The sequence below is a fragment of the Lagopus muta genome, chromosome 1, assembly GCF_023343835.1.
Source record: "Lagopus muta isolate bLagMut1 chromosome 1, bLagMut1 primary, whole genome shotgun sequence".
Lineage (NCBI taxonomy): Eukaryota > Metazoa > Chordata > Aves > Galliformes > Phasianidae > Lagopus > Lagopus muta.
Genome location: NC_064433.1, coordinates 132,819,856 through 132,840,733, shown reverse-complemented (window position 1 = coordinate 132,840,733; position 20,878 = coordinate 132,819,856). Strand labels below are relative to the sequence as shown.

At 38.2% G+C, this 20,878-nt stretch overlaps 1 protein-coding gene across 3 annotated transcripts; it reads right to left on the bottom strand.

The window, feature by feature from the left end:
* Positions 1–120: 120 nt before the first annotated feature.
* LOC125688317 (interleukin 18 receptor accessory protein) lies at positions 121–18,341 on the bottom strand. Of its 3 annotated transcripts, XM_048934227.1 has the most exons (12): positions 18,226–18,341; positions 16,078–16,120; positions 13,244–13,369; positions 11,978–12,245; positions 11,704–11,878; positions 10,213–10,387; positions 8,735–8,803; positions 8,358–8,475; positions 6,921–7,063; positions 6,244–6,381; positions 1,873–2,043; positions 121–1,130 (listed from the first exon to the last, which is right to left on the bottom strand). In XM_048934227.1, exons 1-12 carry the CDS (start codon positions 18,232–18,234, stop codon positions 757–759), a joined length of 1,809 nt encoding a protein of 602 aa, XP_048790184.1. In that variant the 5' UTR covers positions 18,235–18,341; the 3' UTR covers positions 121–756. The 3 variants fall into 3 exon arrangements, with proteins under 3 accessions (XP_048790184.1, XP_048790185.1, XP_048790186.1); XM_048934228.1 differs by lacking the exon at positions 16,078–16,120; XM_048934229.1 differs by lacking the exons at positions 16,078–16,120; positions 18,226–18,341 and adding an exon at positions 16,159–16,185.
* Between the last annotated feature and the right edge of the window lie 2,537 nt (positions 18,342–20,878).

Sequence of the window (20,878 nt, the reverse complement as noted above, 5' to 3'; positions counted from 1 at the left end):
GTGGTATGAACCTTGGCAGAGGTCTTCAAGAAAAAAACAGATGTTTCAGAGCCCTTGGAAGCCCACTAGCTGTGAAAATCATGGGATTTAGTGCCATGATGTTCAGCAGTTTTGGTAGGACGCATGAGTGACCCTTGCCGCATAGGATCAGCAGAATGCAAATTGTTTCTGAGTGCAAAATGTTTCAGAGCTGGTAGAAATGCCTTATCTCACTTCATGAAGGATAGTAGTTCCTGGGATCAGCCCTGACACAGCATTCTTCCTTGTCTCAAACCCTTCAGCATACCTAGATGTGGGAGCATCCTAGAGCTTTCATCCTTGGTATTCTCCAAGGAAGAGGTAACTCACATATAGAGCTTGGATTTGTCCTACAGAACTGCGCAGAAAATTAAACTACAAGATTTCTCAGGAGTTCTTTTTTTAATCTTTTTTCTAGGAAAAAAAAAAAAAGTATAAAAATGCTTCAACAGAAAAACAATGGAAAGAGAAGAACATTTGCATGTCTCAACATCATTGCAAAACAACATAATAAATATCCTAATAATAACTTACTAAAGATAGCTTACATATACATGTATGAGAAGTGCCACATAGTTTTGCTGTGTGCATGTTTGCACTGCAGCCCTTCTCAGAGTTCTAGAGTGAGATATTGCTGGCTCAAGTGACAGTCCAGAGTAGTCTGCTGATGTAAAAAAAAAAAAAAAGTTTAAATCCATTAACTCCTGAGATAGCAGTCATTCCTCTGTGAAATTTATGCTATCGATGTACCAGGCTGAATAACCTTTGGAAAAAGCCCTTTAGGCTGCAATTTCGCAACACCTTAGTGGTATTCATGGGCATGTGGTAGTGCATGTATTTCCAGAACTTTTTGTTTGGAGCAGTAGAAATAGAAGGCTTCCAGGTAATGACTGGTAAAATTCGAAGAGCCTTCTTAACTACTGGAGGCAAGGTCTCTGGCTCCTGGAAAGCTTGGAACTTTATTAAAACCAATTTGATCTTTTTGTCTTCCAGTGCACAGTTCACTGCTGCCTGCAGTTCAAAGATGTTTGGTCCGCTGACATAGGCTGGGCTCAGAATAATGATTGTTCTTCTACTTTGTTTAATAGCTGTAACAACTTCATCCGTGTATGCTGGAGAAGAAATTACAATTGTTACTGCAAAGTGTATTGGACTTTTTATCCAAATCAGTTCATTTAAGAATGGATAATCACCAGAAATACAGAAATAGAAGTGCTGAGCAACCACATTAACCTTAAAACTGTTCATGATCAGAGGGTACCTCTGCCATTTTTATGCAACTTTGAGAACATAACTGGATGCTCAAAAGGTGGAGGGCACAGCTGAGATAACAACCACAGCACATTCAAGCAAGTTATCAAAGGACACTTGGATTTGTCTGTCTCTCCCAGGGAGAGGTACTCAGGACTTCCAGTTATTGCTAGTGGCACTGACCAAGGTGAGTCAGAAAGTAACTAATGAAAAATTCAGGGTATTCATTTTTCAGAATGGAGTCTGCCTGTGAATAAATTCTTGGATGAGAAGCTTTGTCTCAGCCAAGTTCCTTATAGAATGGAAAGGAAAGGAATGGAATGGGTTGAAAAGGATCATAATGACTATCTAGTTTCAAATCCCCTGCTATGTGCAGGGTTGCCAACTACTAGATCAGGCTGCACAGAGCCTCCTCAACAACCACACTCAAATATACAGATTCCTTGGTTGCAGAGACCAGGTAAAAAGACCAAACATGGCAAGATATGAGCAGAAACTCCTGTGCCAAAACATACCATTTGTTGAACTAGTGCATAAGGTTTTTAAGAAAGAAAATAATGTTACAAGGAACTGAAGACTTTCTAGCAACCACAGGAACCTTACCTCCTCCTGGAAGAATATCTCTTTCAAGAATGCATAACTTGTATCCGTATTTGTTTTCAAGCATGTCTGGAAGGATCTCCAGGGCAAATTTTTCCTCGCTAATAAAAGCAGAGTTACTTTCAGAAGAGTCTGTTTTTGCATAGGATACAAAGGCATCAAATTCTTTGCCATCTAAAAGAAATAAATATATATATATAAGTAACACAGCATACATTAACAGGTGTCTGAAGTATTCAGCTTCTTACTTAATGCAATATTTCCATTTATGTTCTATACATTTGCTACCTATTTAAGCAGACCCAACACAAACTGAAACTTATAAAGCAGTCATGAAGAACAGCAGTTCAGTTACACAAAGCCAAGCTTGTCTCTCCATTTTCTTCTCTGTAGACATATGCTACCAAAGTAAATGAGGACATTGCAGATGACCAATGCAAGAAAGTTTAAATTAGGCACTTTTTTTTTTTTTTTTTGTATTTTTACATCTATGTGCCAATTTTAACCAGTGGGAGATCTGGCACCTCCCAGGAAAATTCTATGCTCTAGGAAATGATTCCCAACCTTTTCTGTCATTCACCTGAATGCTGAGTCCAAAGATAGTCACAAATGCACAATCTGCTTTATAAATACAGTGAATTTTACTTTAAAAAGCTGGGAGGAACAACGTCCCTGGATGTTAGCTGTTGTGAAAGATATGCTCTTTTCATACACTGCTATTTCTAATCAGAGAGAAGGGCGGAAGTGGCAAAGATTAAATCTGATTCAAATATGAGCTCAGAAACAGAGTACTATCCAGCTCCTGAACTTTGCTCCAGTCGCATTTAAAGAATGTTTGCAAAGTGCTACTGCTGAATACATAAAGAACTCTCAGCTCTGAAACATTCTGGTACTAATGCCCCAGATTTTACCCATTCCTATCAACAAAACAAAAGAAACCTATTTGCTAAATGAAATTTGAGCTGCACTTGAGGGAAGATGAAAGAGAACATAAGAAATTGCTCATGATGCAAAAGGCACATTGATCTCAGTACAATATGAATATGAATGCTCCTAATGCCATTTGAGATGCCCTGAGGCTGGTTGACGAGATTGCCAAATTTTACATAGGCGCTATTGGAGACCCAAATATTTTGGAATAGTAGGATATTCTCAGGCAAGTCAAATGACAGCAGATATCTTTATTTCATCAGCTGATTCATATTCCATGTCAGTATAGTCAAGAGGAACCATAAAGTAATTCAGCTGTTCAGCATGGGCTGTTTCTGCAGAATGAGCTGAAAAGCTCTCTAGATTTCACCATGTTGATCTCATTTCACAGAACGGGAACTGAGACATCTAATCCCTGCACAGTCACATAGGTAATAGCATTGAATCTTATCTCTCCATGCTAACATTGTGATTTCTAACCCTAGATGTTAGATTAGGATCATAAGGATCAGAAGAAATCATATGGAACCCTGGGAGCAAAGGAAATGCATGTGGAAAATTAATGACCCACATGAGTTGGGGTTGAACAACTACATTCATAACTAGCAGATAACAGAAAGTATATTATCAAAAGAAAACATGGGCGTGAAAATTGGAAAATTCAGCTTAGAGGCTGAGACTATCCCCAGTGCTCCTGGCCATACACTTCTGCCATTTCCTTGTAAGAGTGTTGAAATTCTTGTGGTAACAGTTCGTACCACAGAACTAGCTCTCTAGTTATCTATTACTTTCTGCTGGGCTATTTTACTGCTAACTTGAGCCAATGTAGGCCCAAAAGAGTGAATCAGCAACAGCAAACACACATGGCTTGGAGGTGGGGCAGTGGATCACTAGATTGGTTTAGCTGAAATGTCCAGCTACACCCTGATCTAAAGATTCTTTGAACGCCACTTTTAAATGACAATAAGTTCTTCGCAAAACAAGCCAGATATTTTCCTCATTTCACCCATAGAGGTCACTGCAATCTTATTAGACAACCACCATTGATAAATACATAATGGTTTTTGTTGTTGTTGTTGTTGCTTTTCTTTTTAGCATCACTACTGCAAAAACAACTTAAAAAATGCATACATAGTTAGCACAATTAGGATATTTTTTCCAGAACAGTACAGGAGAGTTTCTCAGTACAGCCTGAGAAACTTTCAGGACATATGTTTCAGATGCTCAAAATGTTGGAAATGATGTTAGTTAAGCAAAGTTACTGTAAAATTTGTCTATAAATGTTAATTCCTCAGCTTCTTCACTGTTTCTTTCTCCCTGTGGGAGAGGCAAGATTTTTAAGAAGTATATCTTAATTAGCTATGGAGGAAGATCAAGGGTTAGAAAAGTGTGAGATAAAGAATGAGCTTACTGCTGTTTTTAGCTAACTATTGAACGGGTACAGAGATGATGGAGAGAGATTTCTCTGAGGCCCAGAGTGATAGCAGAGAAGGCTACAAATACAAGCAGCAATAATTAAAATCCCCATTAGAAGTTAGTAAAAAAACTTATCACTGCAAAAATGGTCAAGCACTGGAACAGGTTGTTCTGAGATGTTGTGAATTGTCTATCTCTTGAGGCATGCAAAACTTGGATGAACAAGGTCCAAAGCCATCTAATCTAGGCTGGCTCTGCTTTCAGCAGTAACTTGAATTAAACGACTTCCACGGTCCCTACCAGCTTCTGTGGTTCTTCAATTTTCTAATGCTGTGCTAATAGGAGTGGGAGAGAAGGAATGATGGAAAGGAAGAAATGGCAAAATGACATCAAATTTTTGCTTTTTTGCTTTATGAGCAAGCCATTTCAAATCTCAAGTAAATTGATACACATCCATATGAGGTGAGAACATCTTTGTGGTGAGTCATCTTCAGGCATAAAACCTGCTGAATAGGCATATCTAGTCTGCACACTTCATGCCCCCCATGCCATAAATCGGGTTGTGCACATGCAGTACACTGGAGTCAAGGAGTAGGACAGAAGACACAAGAGATACAAAAGGGTCTTAAACTTCAATGTACAAATCTTGCCAGGCCTGTCTCTGTCCTGCTGACAAATATTGTAAGGTCGAAGGGGACTTTCCAGAGGTTCTTAAAGCAATCTGCTACCAAGCAGAGGGGAAATTTTAAGTGATTTCCCAAATAACTTTTGACAGATGTCCTAGAGTTTACAACAATACTTTCCAAAAAGGCAGTCAATTGTTTCACCATTTATGTATTAATAGATACATAGATAAATGTATTTTGTATTCACACATAATTGAAATACACCTATGGAAACACGAAAGTAAACTCATATATTATATGTCTCAAGATGCATCAAGACTCGAGGATTTTTATAAAAATTTCCTTGGGTAATTTCTATCAGATTTATTTAAATCCACTAGAGAAAATTAAATGCTAAATTCACTGAAGTAGGCACTGTGATTTCTGATACATTTTTTGCTACCTAATATGTCGGAGGCCCATTTTAGCTGAGATGATGTGGCAATGCTGCTACAGAGACTTGAAATTTGAAAAAGTTGATCACTGATGTAAAATCGTGACAGTCAACGTAACTTCCAGAAAGCAAAAACTGCCTCAAAGTGCACTAAGCTTGTGTTCCTCATTATCTTATTTCACATAACCACAGGATGGCTGATGCTGGCAGGGCCCTCTGTGTCCCTCTGGCCCTGCTCAGCAGGGCCACCCAGAACAGGGTGCCCAGGTTTGTGGCCAGGCAGCTGTTGGCTCCATCTCCAAGGAGGAGACCCCACAGACTCTGGGCAGCCTGTGCCAGTGCTCTGTTACCTGCACAGTACAGAAGTGTTGCCCTGTGTTCAGAGAGAACCCCCTGTGCTTCAGTTTGTGCCCATGGCCTCTTGTCCTGGCACTGGACTCCACTGAAAAGAGCCTAGCTTCAACTTTTGTACACCTTACTCTCAAGTATTTGTACACATTGACTAGATTGCCCTGAATTGCCTCTTCTCCAGGCTGAACAGGTCCAGATCTCTCAGTCCCTCCTCAGAGGAAAACCTACTCTCTTGATCATCTTTGTGACCCTCCGTTGGACTCTCTCCAGTACATCCATGTCCCTCATACTGGGAAGGCCAGAACTGCACACAGTGCTCCAAGTGAGGCTTCACCAAAGCTGTCTGAAGCAGAAAGATCACCTCTTGCCAGCAGAAAGATCAGCTGGCAATACTTTGCTGAATGCAGCCAAGAATACTAAGCATTCTTAGCAGCTAGGGCACATAGTTGACTCATGTTCAACCTGGTGTCCATCAGGACCCTCAGGTCCTTTTCGGAGCTGCAGAACAGGGTTATTAAGAGAATTGAATTAATGGGTTAGCCCACACCATATTAACTCAGAGAACAAAAGACAATAGGATAAAAGTGAAGAACAGTAATTTTATACCATATTTCTTACCTTCTGTAGTTTCACTGTGGGCCACATAGTTTCGGTACATCAGCACTATTTCAATCCAGTGCTGATAAATAAAGGCAGTGCACAAAAGAAATGCAAAGAGAATAGAAATGGCACTGCACAGTATGTACAAGAAAAACACTGTAGAAAGAAAAGGGTTTATCGTAAGTCAGACTTTCCAACTTAGATAAAAAGCTCCATTCACAAAAGAAGCTCACAATCTTCATTCCTTCCCTTCTAGCAAAGTTTAGAGAAGACAGGAATTCATTTATCTGCAAATTTCGGCACAGTGTTTCAGTCTACTATGAGGGATAGTGCTTGAACTGTATCTCCCTCTTAGTACGAAAAGCCAATTTGAGATGAAAGGTATAGAGAAAATGGTCTATCGTACACTCAGTGGGACTGAAAACAAAAACTGCTTAAAATGGAAAATATATACATAGCTGCACACAGAACCCTCCTAGAGACTTCCTGTGCCATCCTAGTGATGAATGTCCACTGTGAGCTATGGTTCAAATGAGAGAATTGTTTAATTTCCACACTGATTCTCTTTTTGGCCTTTGCTTGAAAGGCTGCCATATTCATATCAGGTACAGCATAAACATACATGCTAAGGATTGGGAAAACAGAAACATCCCATGCAAATCTTTAAGGGCAAGCAGTCCTCCTTCTGTTCTTACCTCTCTGTTTTTTTTTCAGTTGGATCACAGCAGTAGCATTCCCCACAGAATTTTGAGCAAAGCAGATGAAGTTGCTTCTTAGGTCCTTCTCAGTAACTTCTTTCAGTTTAGCAACATGACGAAGCACATGTCCCTTTAAACATCTTGGACAAACACCAAAAAGAAAAAGTATATATTTGCGTGACACTTTTGCAGCTCATTCATACAATCCCCAAACATCTCAAATACAGAGAAAGAAGATCTTAGCAAATTCTGAACATTTAAATTGAAGTTTTAACAGAGATGCATAACTCTAGTTTGGAGCCTCCATTTGTGTTTTATTTGCATCATAAGAAGATAATGACAGCAAAGGTTTGCAGACTGAAAAGTTTATTCTTATTTCATCAACTCAGCAAAATAATTAATCTCTTGCTTAGCTTTAAATGAGGGCATGTCCTGTGAGGAGAGGCTGAGGGCACTGGGCTGTGTATTTTGGAGAGGAGAAGGCCAAGAGTTGACCTCATTGCTCCCTGCAGCACCGTGAGGAGGGGAAGCAGAGGGAGGCATGGGGCTCTTCTCCTGACAACTGACGGCAGAAGGGAAACGGCACAGAGCTGCACCAGGGGGGTATCAGGCTGGGCATTAGGAACAATTTCTTTACTGTGAGAGTTCAAACACTGGAACACGCTTCTTAGAGAGGTGGCTCATGCCTCATGCCTGCTAGTGTTCAAGAGGCATTTGGATAATGCCCTCAATAACATATTTTCATTTTTTGATAATCCTGATGCGGTCAGGCAGTTGGATTCATTGGTCTTTGAAAGTCCCTTCTAATTAACTATTCTGTTCTGTTCTATTCTATTCCATTCTTCAAGGTCACAGGAAACCTTTCCTCTGTATGTCACTTCTCTGTGGAGTCCAGTTAATTCTTGCCAGGGAAGACTTGCAGGGTCCTGAAATTCAATTCTGCGTGCCCCCAGTCTGACCTAATGCACATAACTCAATAAAAAAAGCCCAATTTTTGAGGCACACAATTCTATGTCACAGAGAACTGGTATACAGTACTGTTTCACTGGATCCAGTTTATTCCCCACTTAGAGACAATTTTCATAGAGATGGAGTGAATTGTCAGCAAGGCACAACAGAGCACACAGGCACACAGCTGACGCAGGCACAAGGGGCCAAGCACCATCCATGCTGAAACTCCCTGTGTGATAAAGCTTTGGGAAAAAAGAGTTAAGACTACACAGAAAATACTGAATTCTTGAATTTATGGCCATATCATATTTTGAACATGTGCTTCTGTATGTAAATGTACTCATGGACAGACACAATAACATGTTGAAGGACAGATGGTTCTGAGCTCCCTTCAGTAAAATTACATATTAAGTAAAGTTCTTGTGGAAGGATTTTTACAGTTGCCAATAGCATAGTAACACTACTATTGTATTGCTTTCTTACCTTGTTTCCTGGTTCAATTTCTCATTTATATTTTCATTGTCTCTTTTCCATATTACTCTTTTCTGAGTACCTCTTTCAAACCCAAACTGTACACGGCATTCCAGTTCAAGGGGTTTTCCTAAAACAAATTAATACAGGAAGAGCATGAATGAAGGTCACTGGACTGTTTTTCCCTTTAGTAGACTGCGATACATGTAATATATAATGTTTATTTTAATATTCACTAATACATTAATTAAGAAAAAAAATTATAGAAAATTCTCTGGAGAGCAAAGCTCCAAGAGAGCAAAGCTGTTTTATTTTATCAAGGTTTATCATCATCTACAATTAGCTCATTTGAACATTTTCTTTCACTATCAGAGAAAGAATAAACTTACCAAGTTCTGCTTCAAGAATTGCCACACCACTGGGATGCAAAATGTTTGGTGGATGGATAGTGTTTTTTGCTGCAATTAACAGGACTGCTATTAATAAGTGCTATTGTCAATGCCAAAGACCAGAGAAAATATTTCAAAGGTATATATTTCTCTTGATGTTAGGTGGAATTTTGACATTACAGTCCAAGAGGATGATTTATGGTTGTTAAGCTGTCTGAGAATTCACAGTATGAAAGCTTTCTCTACAAAACTTACATAGCTACTTAAACTGCTATGTCAGTAGTTGAACTGGGGAGCTCAGCATCAGCACTGCACCTGAGGTAATTTAGGATTCAGAAACAAGGATCCCCTTTGCAAAATCCCCTGTGGTATCCAATCCCCATACAAGTTCCCTGCCAAGCTCCATTCCACATCCACTAAGCATGCACTAACTCCTTATTCACACTTTAAATACACAACACAAGTATGTGCGTTAAAATACCACATTGTTAGAATTTTTTCTAAGCAGGAGTTGACAAATAGCAAGGATAATGACACCTAGTTTGTGCAGTGTGATAAACAGGTACCCAGGCTGTGAGAACGTGGCATGAAGGGCCTAAAATGCACGGCTCTGATATTCTTGGGAAATCCCATACTACAGGAAATGTTGCAATGTTGCTGCACAAACACTATTTTACTTTTTTTTTAAGTTTGAACTATGGTGAAGCAGAAAAAGCTGCAACCCCTCTACTTCTGAATACAAAATAGATGCAGCTGTGTCACATTGCTGGTGTTCCAGCCTAGAAGACAAGGCCTGAAAGAACAGGTCATACAGGCAGTGATGCTGTCCCCAGATAGCATGCAAAAACAAAGAGCTTTGTTGTCTTTGTTGTTAGATTGCGCTCAGGTCCCGTATTTCCTCTGATACAAAACGTCACATCACCATTTTTAAGTGAAAAAATGAAGATCTCATGCATTACAGAAGAAAATACCATGTCATCCAACTGTAGAAGGGAATTCTTTAACTCATACTTTAACTCAAGCCACCACTTCAGGACACGTGTAGGAATGAGATACAGCATTATACTCCACATCTGCCAAGCAAGATTAGCATTCTTCCCTCTTGGTATTCAAATATCTTTCTAACACTGCACATGCAGTGCATGGAGAACATTGGCACCAGCAGTGGTTTCATGAATTCTACTCTCAGATTAAGTGATTTAAAACTTTGTGTAGATTTGATTCCCGTTGTTAGGAATCAAGGCAGAATAAGATCTTGACATCTACGGTATTACTAAATTTATTACTAAACACCGAAGGTCCTAGACACTGCCCAGAGATGTCCTCAGAATACTTGGAAGTGAATTTTAATGAAAGTGTAGCTAGTCTAGTTAATAATTTTTCAGAACAAAATCCTGAACAAAATATATTAATAGAGTACTAAAGAACAGGGAAAACATATTTTTGAAGTATTTTATAACAGTTAAAATATTATTCACCAACGACTTCTACTGTAACTGCTGTTCTCATTGTCCACTGAGTAGTGTTGTCAAACATGGTGTAATCACATATGTATATTCCAGCGTCTTGAACATAAGTTGTTTTCAAGTAGATTTCATTATCCACAAACTTTAGGCTTTTCCTGGTTTTCCTGTATTCTATCTGACGGCCATCCTAACAACAATAAAATAGTATCAAATAAATTAAATGTATCTTTATTGTAGTTCTTACTGCTACTGTTAAACTATATTATAAGATATTTGGATGGAATTGCCATGACAGTAACCGTAGGATTAAGCCAAAATCTTTTCACTGAAAACAAAAACTTTTTGCTATTTAGATTTATAAAAATTGTGGGCTATAATATGTGAATATCAGTACATGTTAAAAAACAACACCAACAATTTAACCTTTGTGGCTGCTGAGAGATATGTAAAATAATGAAATGAAGTATAAATTTAATTCACATTACTAAAGGTCAAAGAAAAGGATCACTGCTTTGTACGTTTATGGACCAGGTATTTTTATTTTCATAAGTAAATGATATTTAAAACCAGTTCCACAACATTTTATAGGAAAAAATAGGTTTTGGGTTGTATAGATTGATAGCATTGTCACTATTTTCAAAAGGAAGAATGCTGCTTTTTGAAAAGTGCCCCTAGTTTTCAGTTTTATTTAGGTAAAATCTCTAGGGATACCAGGAATTTTCCTTAAGACAAATGCAAAATGAGGTAAAGACATACCTCATATAAAGCTTGGAAGTAAATGAAGAGTAACTTTGACTGGATGATCATTTTGCTTGATGAATAAATACTGTAAATAGTACCAGGTAGTAAAATGAACAGTTGAATTTTCAGTTATTTTTGTTTGCTTATATAGTATAAGCTTAGATGGAACTATTAGTAAGTATAGTAACTACTAGTGACTGTAGTATTATTTCACCTTAATGAGAACTATTGGTGATAGGTGGATAGTTGGACTGGATGATCTTGTAGGTCTTTTCCAACCTTGGTGATAATGTGACCCTATGATTCTATAGCATATTACAATTATTACAGACAAAGTAGGGATAAATTTTAACTTGAAGGTAATTTAGCAGTCATTTGAAAAAGACTAAATCAGTAATTTCTCTGTGGGATGGTGCCTCATTAGAAACAGATTCTTGGAAAGAATAATTTGAAATATTAATATTAAAATAAATTTGTTTCTAACATAGCCAATTTTTTCTTTCATACATTTGATATTTTCAGAATTTAAAATCAAAACAGAACTTTAAAATTTTAAATTTTATTAAATTATTTTATTATTTATTATATTTATTATTATTATTATTATTATTATTATTATTATTAAATTTTATTAAATTAAAGCAGTGTCAATTTTGTAAATAACCAATTTTTATTCTCAGTTACTACAATTATTTGAAAAGAAACTATGCGGAATTCCGTACTTCCACTGCACTTCTGAATACTTAAAGGGCTGACTCTTACCTTGTACCATCTTACATCCACTTTATCTATATGGCTGTAGCATTTTGTCCCAGGACAAGCTATTGAATTCCCATTGCCAGCAAGAAGATGCAGTGTGTTTGTACCATAGCCTGCACATTTTGCCTCTGCCTTTGTCTGAACCTCCAGAACAATTTTGAGACACGGGATTTTTTCACTGAGTGATACAGAAAAAAAAGTTAAACTTTTAATATAAAAGCAAAATAAATACATCAATTCTTACCTAGAAATATAAGCCCTTTTCCCCATTACATACTGTATCATACAGATGTAGATTCCAGAAGCATTCTCCCTTACTGGTTTAAACCAAAGTGCATCCCCTTGCAGAGTAACGTCAGAGCTTTCCTCAACAGCTTTAAGATGTCCTTTGTCTTTCTGACACCAGAACCATTTCACCTCATGTTGCTTTAGAGCTGAGTTGTTATAAATGTTGGTAGTATCTTTATGTGGCAAAGCACATTGTAAAACAAAGTCTTCATCACTAATTGCACGATACCGTACTTGAGGTTTTACATAGGAACATCCTGAAAAGTAGGAAAATATAATATCAGTACCACCTGAAAAGCACACACAGCAGTCATGTCTAAAAAAAAAAAAAAAAAAAGAATACTGAAAAAAATACAGTTTTCCCTTTCTTCATGCTAATAATTTTTTTTTCGTGTGACTTTCGGACTAATGACAAATTTGACCAAATAATTTTCTTAAACATGGAATTGATCAAAGTTCTCGAAGACTTGTTCAAAAATTGTTGCCAAATGTTTTTTTCAAAACATTTTTTTCAAAATGCTTACTATGAAAATAGTTGAAGATTTTTAGTGAACCAAAGATTTTCATGTGGATGCTAATCTGTTAAACCTCCTCCGCTCTGTAGAAAAAAAAGTGTAGCTCTTCTAGCTTCCCTCATATTAATGGAGAAGGGAGTGAGATAAACCTGAAGAAGTAGAGCCTGCCTGCCTCACTCCCTAATTAAAGTAAGACTGACAAACATTTCATTATCATCTCATTGCTTTCAAATCTTTGCCCTCGTACATTTCAGTTGCTATGTCTAAATGAAATGAATTTTCAGATTCTGATTGCTGTGGTCACACATCTCAACCCCAAATTCTCAAAAGGCTGACCAACCTCCTGGTAGAATGGATGTAGTAACCCCTGAAAGAAGGGTGGCAGGATTTTATATCAGTAGAAGGGAACACATGAACTGTTTGGTTTCTCACATGCCCCAGTGGGGATGTCCTTTGCAGTTTTGGTTTCTCTGCAACTGGAATTAACTAAGTTCTTTCAGATAGACAGATGAATGGAAAGCTCTGATATATTGATCTCACCCAGCCTTGTTTTCCACCTCCCCCATGGTTGGACCAGCTGCTGGAGACTTCAAAGAGTCATAAAAACCACTAATATTTTCCATTAGGTTACCAGAAATTCTCCTTTACATCTCATGAAGTCGTGGCTAGAAGTAGATCTGCTTCTCTAAGTTTTCAGCAAGTATTACGACCACCAAAACCCACCAAAGCGGATTTCTTACCTGGCAAATTAATCCCTCTAACTTCTGTTCCATACAATGCTAGAATCCAGGAAAAAGTAAGCATCATCTTCTTTATTAATTTTGGTTGGTATTCTGAGATATTTTCTTTAAGAACCATCCTGCTTTCTGTAAAAGAGAAAAACAGACTTTTTTTTGCAAATAATAAAATGCTAAGACAGGTGGTTAAATATGTAACTCATTGTGTAGCTCTATGAACAATAGCAGACAGTATTTTGTAGATAGTGTGTTTTAAAAATGAGGTTCGCAGTGCTCTTCCTGCTCATATCATTTCACACAAATGCAAGATAAACAGTATACAAGAATACAGAAAATCTCTTTAAAATATCTTGCAGTGATATATTTATCATACATCTTATATGCAGTACAGGTAAGCATTACATATACACATATCTTCTGTATCACAGTGCTGTGCTGCCTGAATGACCTTAGAGAATTGCAGAACAGGGCAATGTCCACACCATCGTTAGGTGTCAGCTCTGTGCTGTGACATTTGTGAGCATAAAGTGGGGAGCTTCTAACATCCAGAAGGTCTGGGAGCAGGTCCACAAAGCACTCAAGAGTCTTACATTGCAGCCTCCTCACCAAAGTGAAACCCTGAACCCTGTTGCATGAATTATTCTGCCTCTACTACACAGAGGCTTGAGCTGTGTCCCACAGCTTTTCCAGATGTGGGGCTAAAGAGAAGGCAAGTTGTCCAGCATTTGTCTTCAACAGCCCCAGATGAATTTGGATATTTAGTTAGAACATCTCCAACACTGATGTTTCTCATTCAAGATCTCAGCGAGTAAAGACACACCCTTTGCTGGTGCTCACATTGTGCAATTCAGACCTCAAGAATTTTTCTTCACTCTTTGGGCTGTTAAGTGACTCTGCATTTACGCAGTGGCTAGAAAAACACTGAGTCAGCCTGAGGGAAAAAAAGGTCAGGCAAGGGCTAGTCCCTAGTCTGTGAGCATCTCACGCAAATTAGACACAACTCAAACAGGCAGGCATCAAGAGATCATCCAGGGCACCATGAGTTGGCTGCCTAGATATGGAGAACTCACACTACATTTTTTCAGGAACCTAACCCACATAGAGAGGAGCACTTTAGTCACTGTTCTGTTCAAGATGTCTCTATTCCCTACAAGTGAGTGGAACAATCTATTTTTACACTCAGAGGTCATAAAGGGTAGGCTCATTTGTTTGCCTTAACCCATCCTGGTGCTTTCTTATAGACCATCAAATCAACCGTCAAAATGTCATTATCCCGTATACATCTTAAAAACATACTGAAATTCCAAGCCAGTAAGTCAATCTGAATAAAGAGACAGAGTTTCACTGGGTGAAAGCCCTCCTAAACTTTAGAAAGACTTTTATCCACTGCATAAGGATGAATGGATCCTGACTCTCTTGGCAGTTTTAAGGCAGTCATGAAAATCTCTCTCAAAGCATCCATTAGTGTTGCAACTCTGTATAAAGCAAAGATCATGTTTTGAGTTATGTCACCCAACAGTCCATGTTGCAAAAGCATACTGGTGTCAGTTGCTAGCAGAACCCAAGAGCCTTGTTTGTGATTCAGTGCTGAACCCCCCTGAGCAGGAAAGTTGATGCAATGGGTCATTGTTGCCAAAGAGAGGTGGTCTCATCTGTCACTCTGTCCTACCACACTCATCTCTCTTCACCCTAAACAAATGGTCCAGCCCCTTTATGGTGACAGCTGCAGTTCTCTTTCATGCCTCAGTTCAATTTGCTAAGCCATTAGAAGTTAAGCTCTGGGACTGCTGATTTTCCAGCTATTCCTTTGTCTGTAAACAGGGACAAGCAGACTATATGTAGCAAAACCATATGAAGCAACACAAGGCAGTTAGTAATACAAATGACACATAATGTCTATGCTCTCCAGTTTAATTCCATGCTAACAACCCCTCAGGTTGCATTCAAAGGGTCACTGTGAATGGGAAGAAGTGGGAAAAGGAGGGTTAACTAATGAAGTTAATAGCTTTGGTCAGCAATTTGCATAACTCTCTGTTGTATTCTGCTAGCTGTGATAAGGTACATCACTACCAAACACGAGTTAACACTTATTACAGAAGTGCCATCATGACAGCATGTGAGGTTAAGAAGTGTGATCTTGTAAATGTGCTAGATAGGGAGAGGGAAATTCACAGCTAAAGCAAACAACAGTTACCAAAAGAAGGGGGTTCTTGAAAAAGGATAATCTTAAATGACCATCTATATTTGTTTACACTGTGGGTGGACTCAAGGTGATTCAGTGACTTAAAATATTCAGTGACTTGCCAGTATTTGCCAGGAAAATCAAGACAATCTTTCCCTAGGTAACATTATCTACCTCTCTGTCTTCTCCAACCATATGTGCATCCCTACTGTCATATCCTTAGTTCAGCAATTTAGGATGCTGTTTCACTGGAAATCAACATATATGCAAAGGAGGCTAATGTGGTTTTAAAGTAATTTCCTATGGTAAAACAATGCAAAAGAGAAGAATAAGAGCTGTTCCCTTTTGCCTATGTTTTAACTCCTGTAAGACACTCAGAAAAAAGTAAAATTGATGAAAGTCACTTTAGCCTCAGAGTTATCAATTTCTATCAGTTGTCACAGATTTACATCACAAAGGCTGATTAATCTGATAATCTGATTCTAAATGTAAGATTACAAATAGTCACACAAGAGAAGAAAAAACTTCACCAAGTCTATGAAGTGAAATACAGTCTAGTGAAGCTACTTACTAAGGCTTTTTTTTTTCTTTTGCTCAAGTAATTAAGAACACTTTACTTTAAAACACATATTAAAAGACAGTAAAACTAACTCACCTGTAAGTGGTGTAAGTGGTATAACTGGTGAAGAGACTAAAATCTAGAATTAAAAAAGGAGAGATTATCTGAAAATCTTACCTGCACATTTTACACTACGTGGTACGAATTGTGGTAAGGTTTAGCTGAACACTGTTGAGACTCTGTTTCCTTTACAGGAATTTCCTCTACTTGAGTGTCATCATCCCTTCCTTTTTCTGTTTAATTGCTTTAGGTTCAAAGTTTCCGGGTAATTTTCTTGTAAAAAGATAGGGGGAAAAAGGGTTGCCTCTACTAAAAAATCAAAGCTTTCTGAGCTTTAAATCCTTTACTTGCACTGCATTCAGAAATGCATTGGACTTTTTAGTTTGCTTCATTTAAGAGGAGGAATGGTAGAATATTCTTTTCTCTTTTTTTTTTTTTTTTTTTCCTAAGTGCTGCTACTGGATGGGTGAAAAGAGTACATCATTTCCAAAATCTGTAAGCCAGCCATACATCTTCTCAGTACAGAATAATATTCACTATACCCGGCAAGTTCTTACTATCCTTAGAATCATAGAATCACAGAATTGCTCTGGTTGGAAAAGACCTTCAAGATCATCAAGTCCTTAGTCACTTTCTGCATGATGCGAAGAGGCACTGTATGAGGGCTGTGACACACTATTACTATCTTTCTGTGCCCTCACACTTCAATCTTGTTGGCAACCCTAGTGGGGCTTTGCAGATAGTGAAAAACGTAGGCCTGATGAATACGAGCTGTCTGTGACATCCCCACTGGACCTGCTAGGCAGGCAGAGCACTTCAGCATATCCAATATCCAATCCCACATGGTCCAGCTCCTCTTCCAAGGTTCCTCTAAAGATGTGAAATCCTTACAAGACAGGCTGCATATTGACTCTGACTACATAAAAGCATAAGAGCATTTCAATAGATGTCGTTCGGATATACAGGTCTCTCTGCTTATGCCAGACATTTTAAGAGCAGTAGAACTTTTAAACCCTTCCCCTGTGTGAGACTTACTCTCTTTACTGCAGCTTGGGGCAATTATTCTATTTCATTCAGGTTCCATGAGAAGAAGGTAAGAAAGGCTTTTTGCTGTACAGCAAATAAATGTAATACTGCCTCTGCTCAGAGAATCATAGAATCATTTCAGTTGGAAGGAAACGTTAAAGGTCATCAAGTCCAACTCCCCTGCAATAAACATACGCAGCTCAATCAGGTTGCTCAGAGCCCCATCCAGCCTAAAAATAGACACATTCTTTTAGGCAATAGCCAGTACTAATGTTTGTTTATGTTGGGTCCTGAGCATGTGGAAATATAAGATGGGTATTCTCAGATTCCACAGCTGGTGATTAAGCTTAGTGGTTGTTTCCTCCAATATTTTCAGTGTTTTGCCCCAGCACAAAATATATGTTTGATTTCTAAATTACAAGAGGCTGCAGTGATTCTTTATAGGTTTCAATATAAAGAGATGAGACTTTTGTAGGTGCCCTTTTTGACTGGGGGGAGAAAAAAAAGCAGTTCACTTTTCCCTTTAATGAATAATGGAGTGCAACACAGACAAAGCAAAGCCCATGCTACCTTCATAGAATCACAAAATCATAGAATCATTAACATTGCAAAAGATATCTAAGGTCTTCTAGTCCAACCGTAGACCCATCACCACCATGCTCACTAACCTAGAGCCATTGCTCAGACAACCAGGAAGAGGGCTGTTTTCCAAATACAAATCTTCCAAACATAAAATATATGTCAACCTTTTCAAGTACTAACAGGTTCATTAAAATAAATAATAATAAAAAATGAAGTAGTCCAATCACTTAATAAAACACCAGTCACCCAGAGTTTTGAATGAGGACAGATGGATGAAAATCTTGTCAAATTGTACCAATCATGTGGCTCAGCTTCTGCCAAGACTCACCCATCCTCTTCTGTAAAAGCAATATATATTCTAAAAATCAGTCTCACACACTGTACTTATCAGGCTCCTCCTTGCCCCTTGCTGCTAGAGCGTGTTTACAAAGGAACGGATCCAGAATTCCCTCACTGCCTCCTCTCCACTCCCTCACTCAGCATATTTTAGGCTATGGCCATAAGAAACTGCAGGCTCCACACTCAGTAGTACCTTTCCATCCCCCTGGAAAGTCAAGGCAAGAGTCCATATCCTACCTTGTTCATCTCACATCTGCTCAAGCCTTCTGTCAGCCAAGAAGCAGAGGGGAAAATGTACTTCTCTCATCATCTCACCATCTCAGCATGTAATCTTACACTAGTAGGAAGAATTAAGTCTCTTTATCATTCTTGTACTATTCTGGCTTGACACATTCACGCACCACATCCACGCCTTCTGAGCTATGGTTAACACTGACTGACTAAGATATTTTCCACTCTGTCTATTTTCTACACTGTGTCAGTGGTGTTGGTTCTGCTGTCACAGATGTCTGAACAATATCTGAACATGAACTTCTGTTCACCTTGTACTGGATTATATGGCCAGTGGAATGGCATAAGTCAAGTGGGTTACGGAGCAGTGGCGTAACTCACCTATTACTCCCCTGTGAAATAAGGGAAAGTCTTGTTATCTACCTAAATCTGTTGCACTACAGCAGTTTTCCTTAGTCATTAGAGTGCAGTAAGACTAGTGTCACACTGATGAAATAATAACTGAACAGATCACCTGCAGGCAAATAAAAATGCAAAGCATATATTTATGAACCAGGCCTTTAAAATCTTTTTTCTCACAACCTTTCACATTGTTAATCAGAAAGGATTGACTAGTAACCTCAAATTTGACAGCAAACCTTTCTTGATAGTGTATCCCACTCTTTGGAAGCGCAGAAGTACAAATGTCCATGACTACATTAAGAGTTTTCATGCTCTAGCACTGAAATAGGTCAGCATAATTTCTCCATTACTCCTACAGGAGATTTTACTATTATGATTGCTTTAACATTCAACACCAATTTTTTTTTTTAGTGTTTTGGTTTTTTTTTTCTCTTCCTGGATAGTTTTCTTTACAATGTTCCTATTCCTTTTCCCATTCATGCAATCAGCTTGAACAATTTAAATCCTTCTTCAGCCCTTTCACATGCTTCACCCAGTGATTCTCTGCCTTGCATCTCTCAAAGTCTCACTTTGGTGACAGCATTTCATCAGGATTTGCACTGTACCATTTGACTTCCTTTCATCATACTGGCAGCTGGCAACAATCAGCAAATGCGTTGAAGTTCTTCTCCCAAGTTTTCATTTCCAAAGTATGACTTTCTTCCTTGTAGCTGATTTTTGTTGTTATTCCCAAGAGCAGTATCTTCCTTAAGTACTATAAATGCAATTATTCTTGATATACTACATTATAAGTCACAACACACAGAGACATTGCTTTCACAGTTGAGCTGGATATTTAGGCTATACCTGGCTACAGAAATGAGGAGTACCCCAGAATACAATATCCTACAAGAGCTATCTTTGCAAAGGAGATTCAGACTGCTCCTAGTGTATAATGATAGCTCTTCGTGAACAGCACCAGTCACTTGTAAATTTGCCTTTTTTTTTTTTAAGTCAGATTTTTACAGCTTCACAAATGGTTTTAGATACTTTGTAGAATAGCATTCCTTTACCACAGTCAGAAAACTTCAAATATCTACATTTTTTCCTGCACTGTATATCAACATTTTGTAGACACATCTTAAATGTCTCCTGCACATGACTGGAACTGACTTAACTATGGTAGTTGTCAAAATAATCAGAGCTATGAAATGTAAATCTGTATCATAAATAAGGCCAAAGTACTGTACTTTCACTTCTGAATTTGATGAATAATACACAATAAATATATTACATTGAACTGCAGTGTATCTCACTTGTACATACTATAACCCAGTAAGAGAGGCCAAAAGGAAGATGAAACAATGCAATATAAGAGACAAATCCCCCTGATGAGTTGATTGTATATCTAGCAAAACTCAAAAATGAGACTGATGAGCTCTGTCTGCACCTGTTTTCTCTGAAGTTCAGAAAATTTGGTGTATTAAACCACAGAAAATTGTCACGAGTTGGTCAAAGCTGGAACAGATTCTTGTGGAGTGTCTTTCAATATTGTACCCAATGTAGCTTGTGGCTGCTGCAGAAAGCTTGGTAAATACTGTTTCACACAGGCATTTTATCTAAATATAGCTACTAAATCAGAAAACCATTTCAAAAAAATTCCCAATCACATTTTCTCTTTCAAAACACTGAATGCTCTTCAGGTATACCACAAGCATCTCACTAGGAGGGCAACACTTGAAACATTTTATTAAACATACAAAAGATTTAATGAGGTAAAGTTTGCCCCTTCCATGCAAGGTGGAACAAACTCATTTTAAGAAGTCTTCTTTTTTCAAATTCTCTGAGAGAACATGATAGAAAACAGTAATTTAAACATCTATTGGATCTAGAGTAACCTTCTCACACATTACTTGAGGGACATGGATTAGCGGGCATGGTGGTGATGGGTTGATGGTTGGACTAGCTGTTCTTAGAGGTCTTCTCCAACCTGAATGATTCTATGATTTATCTTCATACCTGTCAGTCTTTACTTTCTTCCAGTATTCATGGTCTTTAACGACAAGAGGCATGAATCTACTGTTTTCTGGATGTGACTTAGAATACTGGACCATAATGCTCAAACAAGCTGCAAACTGCTTCTAGGTTTGACAAGACCAGTATAAAGTAACCTTGTTCTGCACACACAATAAGCATGTGCCCAAGCGTTGGAGATCTCAATTTTGGGCTGACTTCAAAATTTCAATTTAACTTCTTGTTTTGTAAACGTGCTACTGAC